A 24,604-nucleotide genomic window follows, 5' to 3' on the forward strand; every position below is an offset into this window, starting at 1 on the left:
GACGGCGCAGAGCTCCCCTCAAACCTGGCTGGCATGACGTGGTCCTTCTGTCTTCAGAGCCCCTGCAATTGAGAGAATTCCTCTTGGAGCGCGAGTCATTTGACCTTACTGAAGCGAGGATCGTGATATAATTAGCATGATAACTGACAGGACGTGAACAAGACTTGAAAAGATGTAGATTTTGGTCTTTTGCACACAAAGTCCTTCCTAGCAGACGCTTCCTTTGGAGATAGTGCCCTTACATTCCTCCTGAGCACAGCTCCCCATCTGCAGGGGACAGTGGCTATTCCCAACTCCACAGGAATTGGCAAAGGAGGAGTAATTACGCCATGGCCTGAAAGTGAACGCGTGTGTTGGTTAGGGGTTTAAAGTAATACTAATACACCCACCACCTGAAGATACCTATATTGCTTCTAAGGTCACTGGGGAACCTCCAGAGAAGGAACACAGCCAGACTCCAGGAGTCTCCCCGTCCACCCCTTCTCCAGCCCCACGCACGCCTAACCCACTGTAGTAAGGCTGAAAGGTTGACAGACGCAAGCAGCGACTGTTTCCTCATCGCCTACCTTGGTGCCGTTCATTCCGCTGACTCCTCTCTGCTATTCCTCTACAGGCACGGCACAGTTTTCCTTGTTTTCTGATGGAATCGCAAGATAGTCTGTCCTGTAGTTGGAGGGAAGGAGGAAAGCATAACCTCAAGTGCTACAGTGCAAAAACCAGTTTGGGTCCATTCACCCTTATGGAGATATTGAATGCCTATAAGTATCTCTAAGGTAACAAACGCCACCTGTAGAAGATGCTCGCAGTAGGAAACTCCTCGGCATAGTCAGGAGCAGACACCGAGTCTTCCTTCCTGTAAAATCCTACGCATACAGCCTTCCTACCGTGTACCAAGAGCACCCTTATCCAAGCCAAGTATGTAGAAAGATGGGAATGGGCCAGTATAAAAATCAGAACATCTCTGCTGTGTCAACTGCATCTGCGTGTCAGATCTTTGAAAGCAGGCCTTCCCGGAGAGCATCTCTGCGCAGTTCAAACCAGGCCACTTCGGCATACCGTGCGCTGTGGCCACGCTCCCTACCTGCTGCATTGTGCAAGTGCGCTGTCTCTTTTGGTACTCCTAAACATTGCAATGATATCAGACATAGCAAACGTCAGCTAGAAACGTGCAATAGCAAAGTTCAGTCTTCTTGCAGTCTGATCTGGACTGAGACATCTGAAGAACCCTCGCAGAGCAGCTCGCATCTGGAGAGATTTCACACTTACGCATTTTCCTGGGCAGCCTCCTCTGCCTTAGAGACTTTCCTGTAGCAATAGACCATTTCTATCAGCAGCCACAAGGTGAGGAAGACCAGCAGAATATACATCATAATTTCAGAGATGACCGAGGTGAAGTCTTCTCCAGCTGTTAAGAAAATGAAATAATCTCTGATCATTTACATGCAGCTATCGGAGCACAGCAGCTCGACGGACACTTTCCACCCTCGTGTCATCCTTCCTAACCCACCTTGCCAGAGATACCCAGGTGCCACTACACTGTGACGGGGCAAAAGAGAGGCAACAGGCGAGGCTGCCAACGGGATATGCCAGCAGCGACTCCGCTGTGTGTTTCCAGCAGAATCAAACATGCGCAGGCCTGCGTGTCTTGCATTCTCTGCCACCCACACATTCATATGGATTGCTCACCCTTAGCCTATCTCATCTTCACACTCTGTTTCCTTTGTGCGTCCTACTCGCTGGTGTTACTTGACTGTATTGTGCCGCCAGCGATTTGAAAGAGATCAAAACCCAGAGATGCTTGTGGGGAAGAAGAGAAGGGAAGACACAGCAGAAAAAGGTGAGGGCTGAAAGCTCTTGTCCCTCTCTGAAGAGAACAGCAGAATTCCCACTGATTTCTAACACGCCAGGATTTCGGCACTGAACCGAACAAAACCAAGAGGAACAGAAAGACTCAGGAGCACTGCAAAGGGAAGGAGGGATTGGGAGAGGGTGGAAGCAAGAGACTGATATCAAAATGGAGAATGAGTCGTTCCAAGAGGGAGGGGGCGGAAGCAAGGAAGCAGACGCTGCGGGTACCCTGGCAAAGGCTGTGCTGTAGCATCCCAGAGCCGCCAGGGGAGAAGCGAGGGTTCTGAGCGGAGAAACTGGAAACCTCTGCTTGCTTCTCGTGCCTGCCCAGCTGTTCCCCCAGCCTGCCAAGCTTGTTATACCTCCCCACATTCACACACAACCACTCTGAGCTTAAAAAGAGGCTGCAGCCAGCAAACAAAATGCAGGTCTTTCCTCCTGAACCCTGTGTAGTGTTTCTTGCTGGCAAAGACAGACACAATTATCTGGCAGCTCAGTCTCCCCTCTCCTGCAATGCAATGAAAAACTGTATCCCTGGATGACAACACCCACGGCGAGTTAAGGCACAACACACTTCGTGCCAAGCCTTCATACCCTCCTCCACCACAGTGAGGTGGATCAATCTGGAGCTGGTGAAGAGAGGTCGGTGAATCTCGAACTCAAACTCCCGGGTGATGTTACATGTGTAGATACCCGAATCGTTCAAGGTCACGTTTAACACAGTGATGGATACATCCTGCATGTCTTTACTCCCATTCCACTGTAACCGACCACTGAAGCGGCTTGGAAATTCGTGGTTCGTTTTCCTGTACTCGTAGATCTGTGAGGAAATGTGAAAGGGTGTTCTGATTAATCACTGACTCGTATCTCGGACAACACCACAGCATATGCAAGGAACAACACCATCCTCTAGCTACACACATGTATGTTCTGGGCTGTGGCTTCCTTAGTAATAGCAGCTATTCATATTCTATCATCCTTTACCTCAAAATCTCAGACTCCTTTACAAAAGACAGAAAACTGAATTATCTCCATCACAGAGGTAGAACAACTAAGGCACAGAAAAACAGACACACATATGGACAATGACACAAAAGATCAGCAATGGAACTAAAAAGTAGGATCCTGCAGTCTTCGTGCCTAGCCTGATGGTCCCTGCACGTAAGATCATCTTAAGAAGGAACCACAGAATAAATACAGCAAAGGCAAACAGTCATTTTCAGTAAGCCCTGCAATATTCAGCTGAAATGGAAGTGTTGCAGGATAAACACGACAGCGTGAAAACGGTACATCAGAACAACGGAGCTTGGGTGGCTTTCGCAGGCCTAATCTCTTGCAAGTTTCTGGCTGACCACAGTCCCCATCATTAAAGCACCCGCCCCAGCTCACTTCCGTTAGCATTCCTTGGGTTGCTGCTGGCAAATGTATCACCCAGGTCACCGAAAGTGAATTCCCATCTCATTCCTTAGCGTGGTCCCTTTAGTTCTCTGACAGTAGGACAGTATTTGTCATTTTGCCTGGCCCTGCTCAATCGCGATGAAACGCAACCACTGATCTAATACTTCACATTCAGATAAAACAGCTAGAAAGAAACGCGTGCACTCAGCCTTTATCTTATTCTCCATTTTACCATTCTTTCTTGAATTCCAGTTGCCCCTCGTCTGTACGATTCCCATTTTGATTCACTCTGAAAATGAATTCTACCTTTTCCTGACAGGGATCCAAAACAACTCACAGAGATGCTCCCAGAGTCAGGACACCACTGCTTTCTCTACGGTAAAAAGAAGTAAATCCTGTCCTGCAGATCAGCTGGAGCCTGATTTAACCTCCAAAGAACAGCTTTGGGATTCAGAAGTGTCCCTAAGAAGGGAGACTTGGCCAAGGATACCAGGTATCACTCCATACTACTGTTTCCCTTCTTGATTTCCTTATATACTAGACCTTACGTATTCAAGGAGTGGAACTGGAAATTGACATTCACATAAGTACGACCCCAAATGTTTGAACTCAGCAATATATTCTAGCTTTTCCTGCCATGAGTTCATGCTGTGCCCGAGTGCGGAAACCAGCTAAGCGAGGAAAAGACACTTTAGTTACTGCTCAAAATCGGTGCTGTGGAACCTCCGGGTGAAAACGCTGCAGAAATTGTGAAGATCTGCAGCTTGGAGCTGAACGCCAAGCTCATCTCTCCTCTGTGATATGAAGGCAGCCTGCTGGGCATCTCTATAGACTTTGAATAAGAATGTGGCAGAAAGCTTTTGTTCGTATTTGGGTCCCTCTCCTTCCCTTATACAGTCTGCCTTCGGGATCCTGCCGCAGGGCAAACTTACACTCTCATAAATACCTTTTGGCTTCTCCCACATGAGCTCACTGGACTGTGTTTCACAATAAGACCTATGAAAACAAGGGCTCAGCTACCAAACACACATACAGGTTCATCTTTTCCACCCTCCGGCCTGTAGAACCATTCCACCACCGTGCTGGCTGTGACCTCTTCCCTCTTCATGCAGGAGATGCAGAGTAGCTTCATGTGCGTTCCTTGAACAGCCTCTGTCTCTGATGGAACTTCCACACATACTGCAGAACAAAAACCAGCTAGGGAAAAGGAGCAGCAGAGAAGAAGCGTAAGACAGAATTAGAGAGACATCAGTTATCCACATCTCGGCATTTATGATCGCATCATCCCCAATGGAAAACCGTTTGATTCATTACTAGCTCCCTCTGACAACAGATAAGTCTCAAATGTCAAATTTTACCAAGCTTCCTTCTCTGAGATATAAATAATTCATAATAATTAACAGAGGGTGATCACTTCATGCAGATTCACCTCTCCAGCATCTGCTTTGCCACAACTTTAATTTTTCCCATAGTAATTAACGCCACTTCAGAGGCATTGTTCATTCTCTCCCATGCGTGCTGAGCATGCTCCTCTTACGGTAGCAGTTACAGTCTGGTATGAGAGAAAGCCCAGAATTCAAGCGTTGAGGAACAGCTCGCTCTTTGTGCTAAGTTAAAAGGTCTGGATGTTTTAATCTGGCAATGTGTTCAAAACGAACTGGGAGGATTCGCCACCCTTCCTGTTTCTAGGTTTCATAAGCAGTACTGGGAACCAAGGGGCTTGGACTCGAGTAAATCTGGCAGTGGGAAGAGTTATTGATTTTTACATGCATTCCTGTTCAAAATGCTTCCAATCAGATCTGTGCTAACACAGGCAACTATAAAATACTGCTCTCCCAAACAAGACAAAAATCATTGTCTGTGAAGCTAAATACTTGATAAGAAAAGGAATGCTTCAGCATGACATCTCGGACTAAATCACTGCTGACATTTGTCCCCTGGGCTAAACAATACTGGGTTCTGTCTGTCCAAACCTGTCTCCAAAGCCTAGAGTTCAGCTCACTGAAGATGCTGACTTTGCTGGCTGCTCCTTCCTCCCCAGCCCCTGAGATACCATTAACCCACTCTCTTGAGCACTGTATTATCCCGGGACCCATCCTGGAAATAGCCAGATTCCAATTCTTCCGTACTACCAGCTCCACGGGTAGCACCAGCTTTCTGGGAGAAATAAGGAAGAAGCTACTGGATCATGCTTTACTCCGCTTAAATTAGATACGTACACGCAGATATGCACCCACACACAGAGCTGTAGGTATACGTGCGCATCAAATGTAGCTGTATTGGCAAAACTAACCAACCTTTTCTTGGTTGCAGAAGAACAACTGTAATCGCAATAAAACGATTTACTCCAGGTTATACAGACTGCATGGAAAACTAGCACTAACATGCACTGCTTAACGGTTTGCACATCCTCCCTGAGGCAACTAAATGTTAAATTACATTGCAAATGTCAAAACAACAGCAAACAGGAAACAGTAAAGAACTTGCATGCATATTAAAGCACACGCTTTGTGCCGTATGTCTACTTAGCAGTAACGTATTTTCTCTGCTCATATTAACTCCGTTACATTCATACTAACTCTGCATGAATGTCATTTCCTTCTCCTCTTGTAAACAAAAAAGCCACTTCAAAGGCTGTTCTTCGTGACAGTGTTAAGGGAACCTTGCTAGGAAAAGCGGTGCTTTAAAGAAGCATCCTGCAAGAGGCAAGCATCAGATTTGGTGGAGAACCTGGCTGAAGACAACACGGAACGGAAGCACCTACCCCAGACCACCAACACGACCGAAGACGCACAAACCAGCCTTGGCAGTGCAGCCATTGTTCCCAGCCAGGAGCGAATCTCAACCTGGGGAGAGGCTCTTTCGGAAGACGCTGCTTCTCGCCTCCTCACTGTGGACTCAGCGCAACAGGATGCCTCGGGCTGCCGGCTGCGCTGCGCCCCTCGGTTCAGATCTGCCGACGAGAAGGGAGCCGAGGGTGGGCGGCAGCTGCGGGCTGACTCGGATCTGAGGGTGCCGTTTCCCCGCGGCACGGGATCCACGCAAGGGCTGGGCTGGGCTCCCGCCGGCGTGGGCGGCAGCACCACGGACAGGGCCGCGGCCCCGGACAGCTCCGCGCCGCTCGCAGGCAGCCCCGCTCCCCGCCGCTGCTACCGGCGACGCGGCGGGCGCGGCCGCCGCCTCCTCCTCCTCCTCCTCTTCCTCCGCCGCCGCTCCGCGCAGGGAGGTGCCGGGCTCCGCCGGGGCGCGGAGCAGCAGGTGGCTGCGGGGAGCGGCGCGGCTCAGCGCGGCCCGGCGCGGCCCGGGGCTGGGAGGTGGCAGCCGGCCGTCCTTTGTTCTCCGGCCCGGCCGGGGGGAGCGCGCATCGCTGCGCGGGGGCGCAGCTGCCCTGCCTGCCGCGGCCGGCAACGTCTGCGCGGAGCCCAGCCGAGCCCGGGCGGGGGGCACGGCCGGCGGCAGGCATGCGCGGGCGCCTCCCTCCCTCCCCCGGCCCCGGCCCCAACGCGGGGCGCGCCGGGCTCCTCCCGGCAGCGGAGAAGGAGCCTGGGGCTCGGCCGTCCCCACCGCGCCGCTAGCTAACCGGGCTCCTCGGCCCCCTTCGGGTGACACCGGAGGGGGTCAGGGCTCGGGCATCCTCCCTTCCCGGCTGCGCGGACGCGGCAGCGCGGCTAGAGGAGCCGGAGAGGGGATATCGGCATCATTCGTCCGGCCTCCAAAATAAAGGCAAGGGGGGAGAGCGGCGGAGAGTTATCCATGCGGGGTCACAGAAAGGCCTCCACCTCTAACGAGTTTAATACTAACGTTTGCACAGCTCTGAAGGTCACAGCTGGAAATACTGGGAAATCCTCTCTCCTGATGTTCCAGTCTGATTCCCAGGAGTTTAATGCCAGCAGCAGGCTGGGCTTTCTCTTCTTGGACTGGGGCCACCATGCCCCGAAGGACTTCTCCAACTTGGAAGGTCACAGTGGACAGAGAGGGAAAAAATGAAGTGCTTGTCAAATGCGCTCCCTCTTTTTAAAGCATCTGCTCTGATGGCAGCTCGATAAACAGCACGATCTATTGAATTAAACCTGACTGACCCCATCAGAGAATGACATTTGAGCAACTCACAGCACCAAAACTCAGAGCGCAGACGGCGAGACCCACGCAAACAGGGAAATTTGCAGCCATCAGAAAGCACCAGCTTCAAGCCCTTCAGCTGTACACGGACTCTGAGCTGGGCCACAGCCCCGCTGGTGGTGGTCACTACCACAGCTCTGTGGCCTCCTGGCACTGCCTGGCACCGGGGAATTGCTGCTAAGGGCACACACGCGCAGTCTGGTCCCTACACTGCTTAAGTGAAGCACGCACAGAACAAAAGACAGCCAACACTTTTCCTAGACATCATCTAATCAAGTTTGTATCAGCAAGCTGCATTCATCATCTGCCAATAACCACACACAGAGCAACTGCCTCCACATCACCCTTTATAGCCGACTGTGGCAACTCCAAGTAAGTCCTAGCTAAGGACGTCTTTCTAATTCCTTGTTCTGCTTCATTTTACTGACTAGACAGGTTACTCTGCCCTGTTCCAGCCCACGTCTGGCTGTGACCCATGAAACCTTTGCAGCCCTGAAGTATTACAGCAGGGACTGACCAAAGCCACGACAGTCCCTACACGCCGGTGGTCAAGTTCCACTCGCTGCCCCCTCTGCTCCTAGGCTTCTTTGGGTTACTGTGCACTCCAACCGGCAAACTACTCAAAGAAAACACCTATTTAATGGATCTCCAGGAGCCAGGTATGACTACGGAGACCAACAGCTTGCGAGTCAGTGGCCTGCAGACGCCAGCAACACACTTCCAAGTCCCCCCTTAGAAGCCACCCACCATGAATATCCAAATCTTAAAATCTGACTTTTCTCCACAGGAAGACAAAATGGCAGCCACGACACCCAGAGATGATAGAAGGACATAGCCTCCTACATTAAGCCATTTGCTTTTCTCCCGTTGCCCCTTGCTATATTCATGACAACTCAACAAAGGGAAGGGCAGGCTAAGCCACAGGGTTTGCTCCTAACTCTTCTGGAACAATCCAGCCCGTGTGTGGCAGATGAGTGCTGATGGTGGGTTTTTTATAGACACAGGAACTACTGGACAATGTCCCCGGCAATCTCATTTGACAACCACCTGTTTCATGAAGTACAGTGGAAATCACATCTGTTCTCAGGAAGCCAGGTGCCCTGCCAGAAAACACAGAACACGGATCAGCAGAGCTGTACCGTTCGTGCTACGGCTGCTCTAATTACATCTATTACGGAGAATCCTGCCAGGGAGGGGAGAGAGGGGTCTGAGAGGATTAAGAGGAAGCAGCAGCTCTGCAACGCTGATTCGGTCGGCAGCCACTGACTGACCCTTCAACCCTTTCTACTCCTGCCTTAGCACAGCCCTGCCGTCAGGTGCCTTGCTGCTCCTCCAGGTAGAAACAGAAGCCTTTTTCTCCTCTAACCCCAGACACTCCAGAACTCGCCTGCCAGCCAACTTAAATTACAGTGAGAAACATCCAAAAAAAGTCATGAGTTGTCCCTCAGAATCACTCATGTACACACCTCAAGCACTTCATGCTAGACCAGTGTTCTAGCGGCTATTTAAAAAAGGGAAATTGGGCCCTGAGGTGAAGAAAATCTCTGGTGAAACTGGGCTTGGACTTGGGTGGATTGTAACACACAAAGCCCCAGGCCACGAAAGCAAATGGAGATCACACCCTCTCCCCCAGCTCTGGAGAAGTTAATTCTTCACCTAGAGCATGCTCCATGTACTACAGACAAAACCAAAGGTGATTTGAAATAAATACTTATAGTCAGTCCAGTTTATTAAACTGCCAGAACCAGTGTGGTGTTTTTTTTTTTTTTTTTTAAGAAAAACTTCTCTGGACTTATTCAGGGATACTGTATGTTTTTAGAATGAAAGGATAAGATACTTTCATTCTTGCTATTATCTGGGCTTAGCTAGGAACCACTCCAACGTCTCCATGTGCCTGTTTTGAACAGGCAACAAACGCTGCCCAGCCCTCTTCAGGAAAACTTGCAAATAAACGGGATGCCACATTGGAAGCCTGTTCCAATTTTCAGCCCTGGTGTGCTGCAAAAGAGATGGAGAGCACGTATTCTTCAAAACCCCATCCAACGCAAGGATGCACAACCGCTCCTTCTTGCCCTAACGCAGCCCTGATGCCTCCAGTGAACAGGCTGGAGGAGAGGCATAACCCCTAGGGCACAGGATGCTCGGCACCACAAAGCCCTCAGCCATTTTGGCACTCCAGGGGAAATGGTGAAGGGGACTGAATGGAGAGAGAGAGAGAGAGAGAAATCTTGAATGCTGCAAGAAGCAGCCCAACTTATCATGCGGGGGTTGCTATGGCAACCCACCCAGTTAATGCTTCACAGGAAAAAAAGGGGGGGGGGGGGGGGGGGGGGGGGAGAAAAAAGGCTGGCACTTTTGCACAGGCACAACAAGATGAGGAGATAAAAATAATTTCAGCACCCCGCTCCCACTAATCCCTCACTCTTATGGTCCCTGAGCCAGGCTATGGGAGTGGGAACACAAAACCTGCGTGTCTGGCCTCCCTGTGACAGCCATCGTGGTAGCTTCCTCTGCCATCCACAATCACGTCAGCTCGCTTCGTTGCAAATGTCCTCTTTATTGTGCAGCTAAACATTAGCAAAGCTTTGTTCCTCGCACAGCCCCTCCTGACTGTCAGGAGCCAACACATACCCACCGCTGGGATCAACTGCTCCTAGACAGCCATCCCAGTCTCAAGGCCACCACACCAGAGCTGTGCAACAACCAAACAACAGCAGCGCAAACCCCTGATGCACAACTGCTGGAAGAAAGAGCACGAAAATGAAGAGAGCACCCTTTACGCTTGCTCGCTGCTGCTCCCACAGAGCAGCCTCTAGCTGGTATGAAACCAGTAACGGTTTGCAGAAAAGTCATACAGGATAATGTATATCAATTTAAAAATGTTGAATTTAATAGATGTAGGCATCCTTCCTGTGCACTTTAAAAATCATTCTACAGAAATCTATAGCAAGGGAAGACTTCTCTAGTTACCTTTACAGGGTGCCTGGAGGGTTATAAAAGCTCATTCAGTTTTCTCTTTTTCACACTCAAGTTTTAAAATGTATTCTCCATGTACCTGCCAACATCTGGATCCCCATCATAGACTCTACACTACAGACAACTCCAGCTATACTCTTCACACATCCTTCCATCTGTAGACCTACATTTCCAGCTGATGCATAGTTCCCAATGCTGGGGACTAGGTCTGCAGCGTTCAGGTGCACCCAGGCCCAGTTGCATGCCCTTCTCACCCCGATAATATTCAAGAAGGTAGGTCCCCATTAATGCTCTTAAGATGCAGGTACTCAGAGTGACTGTGCTATCTTACACGCTCTCTCTAAACAAATACCTGCCTGCATTTGCACTGCATCATTTTTTGCCATATCTATTTCCACATCCAACGTAACGGAGTGGGGTTCCCCATGTGCATACCCCTACGATTCCTGAAAGCTACGCTCCATACTGAGCAACTGCTCTGTTTTCTGTCACACACATGCTGCAGGACCTCCTTCTACTATATTGTAGCATGTTCTTGGTTTACTACTGCTACTTGAGCTTGGCTTAGCTTCCTTCAGGCCTGCAGAAGAGGCCAACTGATTTCCAAGGCCTCTGTTCTGGATAGGCAATATTCTGGCCCTTTAATGCCGGCTGCTCTCCCTTTCTGCTTTCACTGAGGACCCACAAGGCACAGTCCCTTTGCCATCCTTATTTCCCAGAGAAAACACGGGCTGTTCAACATGCCTCTATTTGTCCTTGGCTCAGAATTGTTTTCCTTTCAGGGCTAAGAATGAGAAGGACTGGATATTAGAGTCTTCCTCTCTGTGAACAACAAGTAACTGCCCCGGCAAGCAGACCGCCTGAGCTGTTTGTGAGCCTTTAATGCTTTTCATAGCGATGCTCCTTGTCAGAGAAATACTTCCTCAAATGCAGACGAGCCTTGCGTAAGCCAAAGGCTGCGCACGCACAGAGGACTGGCAGGGTCTGGGGACTCGGATCCCTTTGAGCAGCAGGTGCGCTCTGAAGGCTGGGTTGAAAATTCTCCCCTCTACATCCAAGAAACGCACTGAGCTACATTCCTGCATGTTGCTAACTGTCTGTAGTCAGCAACTAAACAAACACATTTTTTTCAGACCTTTAATACAGGCCATATTTAGAGGTGTTATTGTATACATCCTGGAAATTCTAAGCCCTGGTGTCGGTCCAGGTACTTTTGGGGTATTGTTTTCTGGGACTTAATGCCAATAAAATCAAGTAGTGCATATGCACATAGGCAAGCCTTTGTGTGCTGTAACTGAAGTGCTGTTTTACCAATCTGGAGTCTAACAAGGTGGCACTTTCACAGATATGCTTTTAGGCCTCTCCTCAGCTCATTCATTTTACCAGTGGATGAAAATCCATTAGCGTGTCAGATTGCCACACATATTCATTCACATTTCCTCATTTAATTTCGGAATTCTTACTGCTAGTAAAATATGCAAATGCATCAATTATTTTAGCACCATGCAATGATTGCATTTTTGTAAAGAAAAGCTTGTTCAGCAAGCGTTACTGTCTTACCTTGGCTGGATTGAAGTGCTAGCTGCTGCTTTTTTCCTTAAACAGTGAACAAGGCTGAATCTCCTCCCAGCTGTCAATAAACACAGGCGTACACCTTTAAGTTCATTTCCAAGTCCCCTAGAAGACAGCTCTGGGCTACTTCTCAAATGTGCTTTGTTTTCACAGGAGTCCAGGAAATACGAAGGATTCCAAGAGACTTTTTTTGTACTGGAAATGTTTGGTCGGATATACTTCTTATCTTGCAGAATCAAGTCTCCCATTGTGAAAGAGAAACTTTTTTGGTCTTTGGCTATGTTCTACACCTTCCATGTGTGGGTTTCCAACTTTCTCCTCCTAGTAGCACAATTATCATCATCTTTCATCTAAAACGACAAGTACGTAATACATTAGACATCACACAAGAGAAAGAAGAAACAAGTTTTTCCAGCTTCAATATGACAGAATTGAAAGGTCTTTTGTCTTCTGACAGTGAGGAACATCTCCCCCATCAAATTCAAAGGTGCTGCATAAAACAGTGGAAGTTACACAGAGCTTTGAATCTGTAAAATATCACTTTCTCCTTCAAAACCACCATTTTTCAAAGGAAATTCCTTGCTTGCACTTCAGTGTCTAAGCAGGCACCTTCTGGCTAGGTATTCTGCTACAGTTTGCTTACTTTTAGTAGTTGTTTTATTAACTTTAAACAAAGAAACAACCAGAAAGAAAGCAAACAAATTTAGAGTAATCATAGGTTTCCATCCAGGGGCCACATACTGTACAGGAAAGGAGAGATTACATGGAGAAATCCCTGGAGGGGAAGGTATGGGGGGAAGGAGAGAGAGAGAGAACACGTATGCGTGCACGCATGTGTGTACATATGTACATGTGTGTTGCGGGCAGGAGGTAAAATATGCCTGCTGCTGTGCTGTGCGATCCCGGAAAACAACGGCACTGTCCCTGCAGATCCGGCAGATAGCGCTGTCCCCTCTGCATCACCGGAGGTAAAGCCAAGCTCCTCTGTTCAGAGACATTTTTCAGGCAATACAGATCTTAGAGCTAGAGAAATTGTGTCACTGTTTCTGTGTTCTCCTCATCATTCTAGCTGCATCCACTTGTCATCTGATGTTATTACTGTTAATTATCCACCTCAGAGAGTTCCCATCACAGACAAGACGCTTTACAAATGCTGGACTAAGAGCTCAGTGTAGTCTTTCTGTCCCATGACTTAATGACCATGAGTTCTTCAGTGTCCCAGCTGGTGACTGATTAAAGTCACTTCTCTATGAAAACTCTCCTTAATTTATCTACAAATAGATGATGTGTCTGCTCACACCTTTTCCCCAGTTACTGTGAAACGCTACAGAAGTACATCAATTCTCTTAGAAAAAATGGGGGTGCAAACCTACATTAAAGTCACACATGGTAACTGAATCAGCTGCAATACTTAACACTTTGCATGCAAGTGCAAATACTCCCCTTTCACCCCAAAGATGTGAAGTTCTTGATTTAGCAAAACCACGAAACCCCTGCAACAGAATAGCTCTTCCGTTGGTGCCTGTCAAATTCTAAAAGCATTTAGCCATAAAGGACTTAAGTAATGCACAATCTTGATACCGGCTTCAGAATTAGATTTCTGTGACACAATAAAAGCAAGAGGGATGCAGAAATTCCTCTCCAGACTGAACTCTGCAATACAGTACCAACTCTGCTCCGCTCCACATGCTTGCCTTCCTCCTCTCCCTCACTCCCGGCTTCACCTTTTACTGCCCTCTTCGCCCTGCCCGACTCCTGCCCCTCCCACAGGAACCCTTACCTTCTCTGTCATTCTGCTTTGCCTGTGCCTTGCCAACTCATGCACCATTATCTGCAAGCTTTACCTGCCCTTGTCCCCTCTCACTGCCCAGCTGATGGGCACTTACTCTTTGCTCCATGGTGCCTCTAAAGATCAGATGATTTACATTGAGCAGAGAGGACACTACACAAAAATAGACTGTATTGCATGCAGTAACCAATTACAGTGAGTCACTACTTTTTACAAGAAACTACAGACTATATAAAACACTGGCTTTGGCTATAATTAAAAAACCCAATGCTCTGAGAAGGATGAGTCCATAACTGTTGATATCAGGTACAGATCTCAGTGTGTTCCTGCCAGCTATCAGCCAGTTCTTTAAGACAAATAAAATAAGAAATCAAAAAATGTCTGTAAGATCGGACAAGCTGGAAGGCACAGGCAATAATTCAATTCCACCAGCAGCCCTTGAACAGGGCATAACAAAAGCACCAGACAGGATAGCCAGCTACCTGAGTCATGTAATTGCTTGAAGGTCACAGAGGTTGCTTATTTCAAGGTCAGCTGAAACTAGGTCATCAGCTCAAGTCTGTGTTTTGGCAAGGACTAAAAATCAGTGCCAAGTGCCAGCAACATATGGAGGACGAATCAAGTTCAAGAGCGTTCTTGGTCCTAATGGTCAGGAGCCATTATTACCTGCCCACCCTCAAAACTAAACAAAACCAAACCCAACTTTTTGGATGGTACTTACTTTGGAAACAGAAACAGTTTCCTTCTAGCACTGGAGGGGGGCTGTCCAACTCAAGAACAAGGGACACTGTTGCTGTATGCTCCCCGATCACTCTCACACATGCAGAAATACAGAACGTTGGCACAATGCTTCCAGAAGGCTGTTATTAGGAGCACCACTTCCTATTAAAAAAGAGAGGTATTTGTTATTATTCATACTTGAGAGAGAAGCTTGCTGTTTTGAAGAGAATTAAATTTTATCTGCAACTTACATAACATTTTCCTTACTGTTATTCTTATGCATACATTTGAATAATCAAACCAGGAAACCACTTGGACTATAATCTCTTTTTCTTTCATATTCGTATAGATTCAGCATCATAGGATCCTTGTTCAGGGACAACTATCCACATCCAGTTGTGATAACAACTGATTTTTGATAAGGAGTCATGCTGATCATATCAGCGAGAGAACACTATGCACATATATTCCACTTAAAGAGACACATATATGTTCATCTATATAAAAATGGTTATGCTGGAAGCCATCCATATGGTCACAAATGCCCAGTAAGAATGAGGTGAAAGGCTACTTATGTGACCCACTAAGCAGTGGCATGATCATTTCCATTCCAATGGCGCTACACATGCCCACCAGCCCCTAACAGTACCTGAGTTATTAAATTCTGATCATTCACGCACTCAGGATGCTCACAGTACACCTACAGCAGCTACTTAATAATTTTGTCATGCAATGTAAACAATCCTTGATTAAAAACATTTTTGGAAGTAGTTTTCATTCTAAAACCCCAAGACATTTTATGTTATCAAGACTGTCTATGGGCTTTTCTGTACAGGATCAGCAGAACGGTAGCTGGGAGGCTGAGGGAAGCAGAGATCACTCTGAAGCCTCATGCATGGTGAGCAAATGATGATGGGGTGTCCACTTTTTGTCAAAAGTGTCTTTGAACAAATCCTTTTAGGGAGAGACAAAATTAACTTTTTCTATAAAATACATAAGCTTTATGCCAGAAATTTCATTACATTAAAAATGAAGCTGTGCACTATAAAACAGAGCCCTGACAGACGTTCTCAGTCAACTGCCCTTAAACGTGCTCCATTTGCCTGGCAAGGATTATGTTCTCATCTCCTGCGTATAACCATTGTCCCTGTGCAGCTACTCAACGCTCCTGGACAGCCACGGTGCAAGGTGCTCAGTGGGGTTTGGATTGCTCACTAGAGGGCAACTCCTCGTGGTTTGACAATAGTCTTTCCTCCTCCTACACCCATCCTGCTGTAAACCATACAAGGAATGACACTTCCTAACAAAGGAGGTGTTTGTTCTATAAACAGTTGTCTTCTCACGTATCACAGACATTACCACCCTTTCCCAGCATCTAAGAGCAACAACACACAAATGAGTATCAACACTGGTTGTTTCTCTAACAAGTAAAGAAACAAAACACATCAGTGCGATGTACTGAAGGCACAAGCATGAAGCTATTTCTGAGGCAGAAATAAAATTTCACACATCCCCAACAAAAGCTAGAAGCTTATTTCAATTTAGAAAGAGATGTGCTTTCTCTAAAATGCCAGAGTGCTCCTAAACTGTAACAGAGTATTAAGTACGATTTTCTTTTCCCAGCTACTGTGGGGTCTGTAAATGTAGAATTTGAAAGACGATATAGACAAGTAGGGTCAATTCTGCACCTACTTGGATTTCAGTGGGTACTGCATACATATCCATCCATAAACTAACAAAGTCTTTTAACATCTGAACCCATGAGGTGTCAAATCCTCCCTCCCATGAGGAAGAGTGGAAACAGAGGTAGATCAAGGTGAAGTGATTTGCTCAAGGCCACAGATTAAATCTGGGGTTGAGGTGAGGGCCCTTAGCTTCCTGTTTCCTGTTTTAATGACCAGGCTATGGAGCCTCCGCCCCATCGCTGACCCCCATACCTTCATTGTTGTCCCATGATCGCACATGGGCTCGTTTAGCAATATCGATCTTTCTCCTTCCCTTATGCATCTTGCTCAGCAAAACCTTCTCACCTAATTTCCCTTTCTAGGCAAAGCTTTACAGTCTCTTCCCCATCTTGTATCATGCTCTTGGAACATATGGGTGCCAACAGGCAAACAGGAAGCACTTTAGTGCTTTAAAGTACTGAAAGCCTTTGCCTTTGTCTTTTTAACTTCAGACAGTCTTTGACTGACTGAAATCCAGTAAAAATACTACATTTCCTCTTGGTCATATCTCAGAATGAAATGCTTCATGTTTTTTTCCTCCTCTTCCCATACTTTTTTCCTTCTTAGGGCACTAAGTCATTTGCATTTAATGATTTGCAAATTATTAAATTTGCAAATAGCTACAGCTCTCTATAAACTGACTCCATGTTCTGCTAATTTACTGTTTTCCAGTGAAAATCATCATCAGCCAGCTTGATAGACATTCCATGCCTCAATACTCAAAACAAGCATGAAATGAAGCAACACTGAACACAAGTCTGGGAATCCACGGCACAATTCCAAATGCAGGCTTAGATTGATAAGGAAGATCTAATGCAGTCAGGAACACTTCCAGCAGCATATGGATTTTCCTGTGTGTTATTTTAGTCTCAAAGCCAAAATGCTGGCTTGGAAGGTTCAAGTCTTCTGATTACATTTGAAAAATACAACACAAACACCCTGCTGCGAGAAGGAGCTATCTTCCTTGACTACTTCTAGTTTTGATCTGAGTATTGGCATTGTCACCAAAGGGATCTACTTATGCTAACAGTGGCAGCATTTCCTGGTCACATGGAAACACTATCACGGAAAATAAAAGAGCTTACACTTTGAAGAGCCCACACAAACAGCTCTCAGACAGCAACCTTCTCTGGCCCAGTCTACTCGAGCAGAACTCGGGCTTAGCAATGGAAAGCACTACCTGCCATTTATCGGAGCAGGCAGAAAAGCTCATCAGCTGCACGTTAAGACTGTCAGTTGCTAATTTCTTATTTCCAGCTGATGTAAATTTTTTTTAAAAACACTTTGTTAAAAGAAATTAAAAAATTATGCTGATCTCCCCCAATGTAATTATTAAGAATTTGAAAAACAGTCATTTTCGATTCCACCAACTACTGTTTCATGGGGTGTCTCTACATTCCTGAAAAATCTCCCTGAACACCAAACTGCAAATTCTTCTCAGCTCAAAATGTAATAAAATGGTAGTATCATCAGATATGTATGTGCTAAATTGCATCAAAGTGCTGAGCAGCAGCCGAGAGAAAACTTCAGAGAGAAAAATCAGAAGAGAGTACGAGGCATCACTAAAGCAGGTTGTAGGAGAAGATAGCACAATTATTTGATCACGAAAAGTGGCTGGATGCATTAAATAGCAGACCCCAATACTCACCTCAGCAACAAGAAAGGAATCTTGGGAAAGGAGATGTTTTGCCGCCTGTGTCCTGCTCTAATGAGGCCAACCCAGTCTTGGTTTCGACTGGAATTTCCTACTGCAACCAGAACAAAGCTTCCCAGCCCTTGCCTGAAGCGGTCTAGAGTGCAGTTCACATGTGATAGAGGTTCTTGTTTTTTGGTGCAGTTCTCGGAAGTGGGAAGGAAGCAGCATTCCCACAATCCTTACTCCCATTACCAGCTGGTTGCTACTAAGCATTTTATCACCCACCCATCTCACGTGGCTTAGAACACTTTCCAGAAGGAGGCCGGCAAGTACAAACTGGCAAACAATACTAAAATAGGGCGTGCAGTCCTGATGAGCATTAAGATAGAGATAGCAGAAAACTCGCTGTCAGTTAGGACTTCAGATATATAAACTACATATGCTCTGGTTCAGTGTAAATGTTTAACCCTTTTCATACCTTCAATTCTGCAGGGAAATTAATAATTTGCTTTTTCTTTCAGCAAATTCTCAAGAGGCATCCTGATACCCTCCCAGTTCCATCATTTGATTCTCTTTCCCTCCAAAGTTCTTCCAAGCCACTCTTACCATCCCTGTTTAGCCACTCAGTTTTCCCATTCCCCAAAGCAGTGCTCTCTCTCACTGCTTGCAGGCGGGTTCTGTCCGTGTCCTGAACTTGCAACCAACCTCTTTACCCTCGGGGCGTAACAACCTGCTCAACCCACCATTTTGTTTGGATCTAGGCATGCTGTTCAGACTCAGTAGGAGACAAATTACTTGTATGGGAACTATAGATGTAGGTATGACAAGATTTATGGCACTGAGACAGTGACCAGAGCACATACCCAACGGGATCACAAGAGATTTCTGTAAGGCAGCAGAGTATTCATAGGGAAGTAAACACCTCAGAACTGGGATGGGTTTCCGGGAGCGAGGGAGGCGAGACACTGAGGAGCACATGTCAAAGAATCAGGCAGGGAGTTCGAAAATTATGAGGTAGCATGATGGTGTGGGACATGCTCCAAGGCAGTGTCCTGACATGCCCCGTGTTACAGAAGTCTCTGCTGGAATCAATGCCCACATCTCATCTCCTCTCCCTCCCTCAGGAAATAGTCTCAGAAAAAAGACAGTGCACATTTTAAGAGGGAATGAGCAATAGAGTACTGAATAAAAACTGTTTGCTGCCATGGCCCTGAGCACAGTCTGAACCTCAGTTCAGGTGCTGGGAGTCCTGACAAGCCTTGGGGAAGGAATTACGCCATTTAGTCTTCCCAGACATGCACAGACTAGGAGGCCAAGTTTTGCTGTTTATCAACTTATAACGCAAGAACACAAAGTAGGTCAGCAAGTATGATATCTCAAAAAAGGAGAAAACTATCTTCCAGTCCCTTCTTCCAGGACAGTTTTGATCGATGTATGTAGGCATGAGCAGAGCTGATTTTTAGAATGAAAAAAACAGAGAAACTGCTTGAGCCCAAGGCCGTAGTGGACCCCCCCAGACCAAGCCAAGCAGCAGTGCAAGTAATTCAGCGCTAAGGAAAGAAGAGAAAGATGTTCACGCCTAAGTTCCCGGGGGCCCCAGGCAGAGGCACATTACCAGCTCTGGGTGCTGTAACTGCATCAAAAAATCAAGCCAATGCACAGCAAAGCAGTGATTATAACATCAGATTTAGCACGGGCACACACAGCTTTAAGCTATTCTTCCTGAGTGTCCTACATAACAAACCCAAACAAATTAAGGAATGAGTAATGAAAAGGTAGGAGGTGGCAAGGCTTGTTTTGGTTCAGGAAAGGATTCCCATCCCCTGCTTGGAATCTAAATTAGATTCAATTTAGACTACAGTGAGGCAAGGCCAAATTCCCTTGATGAATGAGTTGCTGCAGTAGATCACTTGTATTTTGCAGCCATTCTTCAATAAATGTATTTTTCATCTGCTGCTTCAACTTTTGTTTCTGATCTTGTCAGCTTCATGCCATGCCCTCTCCTGTTCCTCTGGGTTAGGATATCCCTTATTATCTCTCTCGGTAAGGAAAGAACTAATTTGTTGTCTAGTGCAGAGAGAATGTGTTCTTGGCCTGATAAATGGATTATCTCCATAAACGTGCTTTCTAATGCAATGACACCCCACACTCTCACAAAACCAAAGGAATTAATCGCAACCAATGATGTGACATCCAAAAGTGAAAGCTCCTTCTCCTGCCCAATACGCTACTGTTACAGCCAGTTTTTTTGCTAAAGGAACAATCCAGGAGAAATGGATTTCATGCTGCCACGACTGCAAAAGGATCTCTGTCCACCTAACAGACTTTGTATGGTCACAGCGCTCACGTGTCCAAGGCAGATACACAATTGCAAGCAACATGTTTCACACAGGCAGTACTTCCATGGTTTTGACTATCAAATCACATGACGGGCAGTTTCAAAGATTCAGAACCTACCTTCAGATTGTAAATAACTACTGATAGACCGGTATATATTGCATTACATGAACAGAGCACTTTACAAAGCAAAACCTCCAGCTGAAGAGTCTTTAATAGGCTAGAAATATAAAGAGAGAAACGACGTCAGGAAATGCAGTACAGAGAACACCAAAGGGATGGGAACAGCACCAGCCGCAGGGGAAGTGGAGTCCATCTATCCCCAGCAACTGGGCAATGTTTAGCCATTATCTGGTTGGCTTGCTGCAGTCTAGGCTTGTGATTTTCACTCTCCCGATAATCTCTATCCCACAGATTATAATTTGAGATATCAGCGATATCAGCTAAGATGTTCAGTCCCCACTATCTCCCTCTGAGGAGAAATCAAGAATATATAGCAACCTAAAATAGATACTCAGTTCCTCACTGAACTGAAACTCTTTAGCCTCTGACTCATCTCCATGAGGAAGACGAGCATATGTAAATCATATGTTGATCCAGAACAGTGTACCTGATAGACCTTTATGTGCCACCTGCTTCAACAAAAAAGGGATTAAGTCCTTTCATACTTCTCAAGTACTGATTTTCAACTTGTTCTTCCTGGGTAGTAGGGTTTGTGTAAATCAAAAGGCCATCACTAACATGTCCTGCAGGAGGCTGGAGTGCTGAAAAGCACCTGTGTGACTTAAAAGCGCTACCTACAGCAAAGGTAATGGCAATTGGGCTGATTCACCTAGAAACTCTGGACACGCACCTGGCTTTCCTCTCTCATACACTGAACGTTTTAGCAGTGCCACTCCAACATATGCCAAAGGGGAATCGGCCTTCAGAATTTTTAACTGGCAAACAGTACGTCCAAATATTGGGTAGGACAAATTATTTCCAGCCGACAAACTAGACGTTATACTAGATTAAAGCTTTTTTTGCAACAGGCACAATCATACAGCAAGTTATCACCAAAGCATGTGACGCAGCTGGTAACAAACAGGGATGTGTCTGAAAGCAGACAGTATTTTTGTCAGAAGAAATGGGAAATAGGTACTGACCAGCAGCACCTTCAAGCCACCATGAGAGATAAACTTAGCCTGTTGCTATACTAGGTTTCATAGAGCCCACAGAGAAAGACAAAACCTTACGGGGCAATTCAGAGCAGGAGACTGAATCCAGTAGGTCAGATCTCCGCTTAGAGGGGAAATCTGTAGCGGCTAGGCTCCTAATTTTAATTGCACAGTCAAGTGACTAAGGTAGCTGAGATGATTTTAGGGGAGAGGGCATAAGCAAGGAACTTACCTGGGGATAACAGATCTTTCTGATGTGCTTCCAGTTTCCTCTGATGGATCAAAACTAAACTGCTTTATTTCATCAGTCCAGCTTCCTTTGCAAGTATTCTAATTTTTGCCTCTTCCTTAGAGAACCCAATTTCACGATGGGCAGCTGCAAAAATGCTAAGCTTTCATTTTTAGTGCTTACGTTTTGCTTAAACATGCTACCTTTGGCAGAATCAGTCCATTAATCATTCTGGTGAGAAGAAAAACACAGAACTACTTTTCAGAGTACAAGACAATTCCCACAGGACTGGTAATTTATTAAGACTGATTTTCTTTATGATGCTATTTTCCCTCTCTGAACTTTGGTGGCCTTTGCAAAACCGTTTCACTACTGTATTTTAGTCTTTGTTTCCTACTAGCATAGCATATAATTCTTCCTTTCTGACGTTTGGTTTCCCATGCACTCACTTTGTCATAAAATGATACTCATTTTGTAGTATCACTTCAGCAGCTGAATAACGTACTATAGGATGATACTGCAAGACTAATATGTGAATGCAATGCTGATTTTGTGCAATAACCCGATAAAAATAGACATTGTTCCAAGAAGCTGCTCTCTTGAATGGATGCTCAGAAACTTCTGAAATAATTAATCTTAAAATACATTATGTTAAAGAGTAATCTATTTCCAAATGATGCAGTAGCTTAAACTCCTACACACTATGAATACAAAGCCTCATTTTGCCAAGTAGCATAAATTCTCAGGGTTCTGAAATAGCTAAAAAGAAAGTATTAGTAAGTGCATGTGAAATATCAAAGTATCCAACTTCACTTCCAAGGAAGAAAATACTAACTCATGTATTTTAATTTGCCATGATTACAGTTTCCATAGGAGAGAGGAATAATACACGTTTTGGAACTTTTCTAGTCATCCTGAATACATTATCTGTGTATATTGCGCTGCCTACCCAAATTGCACTACAATTTAAAACAATTACACGAGAAGACAGAGTTTATTATTGCTAAAAAGCACGTGGCTAGTGACCAATAAAATCCCAAGCCCGTAACTAAGCTACACACATTCCCAAGTTTAAATTCACATCAACACCCAGAAGGATGAAAACTTCTCAAGTAATGTTAGCATTATGGTGCTGAGCACTGTAAATCTCATCACACAACGGCTCACATTAAGTAAACCAGAGCACAGCTGTTCCCATGGCTTTTAGGGCACCTCGTGGAATCAGGATCCCAAAATGCTGCACATTCCTTTACTAACAGTTCTCTAAGCATAAATGGTTTCACAGCCCATCTACACATTTGAAGAGGAATAAGCCCGTCTAGTCAGAACCAAACTGTAAAAAAGATATTTGATTCAATCCTTTATTTTATATTCATATCAAGTGCCTAACTGCCTAATTAGCTGAGAGGGCAAGCTATACAGGCAGGCTGGAAGCCAACCTATTTATCATTTGCATTTAAGCAATGCTTTCATATTTGCAAAGTGCTATGCAAATACCAATTACCACCATGATGCAGCAGAGCTTATTAACACAAGCACAATGCTGATGTGATTATGCTGCTTCCAGTTCTGGAGCTAGCTCATTTGCCAGCAGTCCAGCAGTCTCTGCTCTGCCTGTCTCCTGTTGCAGGGTATCGTTATGCCATGACACCCTTATCTCCCTCACACTGTCCTGGAAAGCGCCTGGAATAAGAGTATCACAGCTCATCAAAATTGACTTCCAAAACATGAAGCTCAGGTTCAACACTTCGCATGTCCCCCACACTTGCGCTGCAAGGGTAGCTCTGCAGGCAGGCTACACAGCAGCAAGGAAGAAGTAATAAAGCTCATTTGACAGGATGTCCCAGTTATCCCCTGCCTTGTCCATCTTTTCACAGGGCTATCAAGAGCATGAGCATATGTTGCACTTCACAGTCCTTTGCCTTATTAAATTCAGAGCATCTCCTATAACTGTGTTCACTTCTGATTCCGCTCTTCCACTTCCAGAGAAAGACATGGAGCACATGGCATTTGTCCCAGGAAAGGAACAACCTCCTGCATCCTGGGAACCACTTGGGTCAGATCCACCACCAAAAGGACTCAATTTGTTTTCCCTCTTGTCAAAAGCACAGGCTACTACCCGGCTATTTGGGCTCATTTGCTTGCTTATGCTAACGTTGTGCTTACCTGCATGTAACTCACGATAGACCTCAGCCACCACCTACTCGCTCATCACAAAACTTTGCACACTGAACATGGATTTGGTGACATAGGGAGCCTTTCATTCATAGTTAGCTTTTTCACACATCATCTCACCCCAGATGCATTCAAAATAATTGACTCTTGAAGCAAAACTTGATGGGAATTGCAAGATCCTCTTTTGGTAAAAATCAGCATTAACAGCAAATATGTCTCCATGGCAAATCAGTGTGACCAACTGAAGTTCAACTCCTAGCAAAATGTGTTAAAAGGAAGCCCAAGGACTACGCGTGCTCACATTTGTGACTAGTTCAGATATGTCTGTACGCAAAAGCCAAATCCAAACAGTGCAAGCTTGGGAAATGCTTGTTTTAATATTTAAACCATGTCACCTGGACTCATCTATATGCATTTGTTCCTAAGGACAGGATTCACCTCCCCTAAAAGCTAGGTATTTCATCTGAAGTATTCTTCCAGGCTCCTCCTTTACTCAGGCAGAGAACAGCATGCCTCTACAGGGTAATTATTATCTCGTATATGCCTAACACAAATGAGACGAATTGCTGTCTGGAGGTGCTTCTTTCTTCCTTTTGGCTATAAAGACAACCCGAGTGACTAGCGTAGGCTCAGAGTTAAATTAGATGAGCTGTATCCCATCCTAGGCCATTTTGTACTAGGAGATCTTATTATGTTTTGCACCTATCAAGCAAATTATATGGGGAAGGGACACACGCAAATCAAGCAAGCAGAAAACTCAGGTCTCATCCTTTCACTGGGATCTTACTGCTGCTATTGATTTTACTATGGAAGCATTCAAGATTGTGGGGACCAGCAGCTGTAAAAGCCCTGATGCCCCCAGCAAGCAGCGGTCCTCTCTGCACCACTTTGCACAATAATGCTGTGAGTCCACCCTATTCCATC

The 24,604-nt window shown here is 45.8% G+C and overlaps 1 protein-coding gene across 1 annotated transcript; it reads right to left on the bottom strand.

Annotated features, from left to right (window-relative positions):
* Nucleotides 1-599: 599 nt before the first annotated feature.
* On the bottom strand, nucleotides 600-6,709 carry SCN3B (sodium voltage-gated channel beta subunit 3). The gene is made up of 6 exons (XM_050910849.1): nucleotides 6,643-6,709; nucleotides 6,011-6,199; nucleotides 4,280-4,443; nucleotides 2,443-2,668; nucleotides 1,267-1,405; nucleotides 600-663 (listed from the first exon to the last, which is right to left on the bottom strand). The coding sequence occupies exons 1-6, from the start codon at nucleotides 6,707-6,709 to the stop codon at nucleotides 600-602; spliced, it is 849 nt and encodes a 282-aa protein (XP_050766806.1).
* Nucleotides 6,710-24,604: the final 17,895 nt, after the last annotated feature.

This window comes from Gymnogyps californianus, chromosome 25 (genome assembly GCF_018139145.2).
Source record: "Gymnogyps californianus isolate 813 chromosome 25, ASM1813914v2, whole genome shotgun sequence".
In the NCBI taxonomy this organism is placed as follows: domain Eukaryota; kingdom Metazoa; phylum Chordata; class Aves; order Accipitriformes; family Cathartidae; genus Gymnogyps; species Gymnogyps californianus.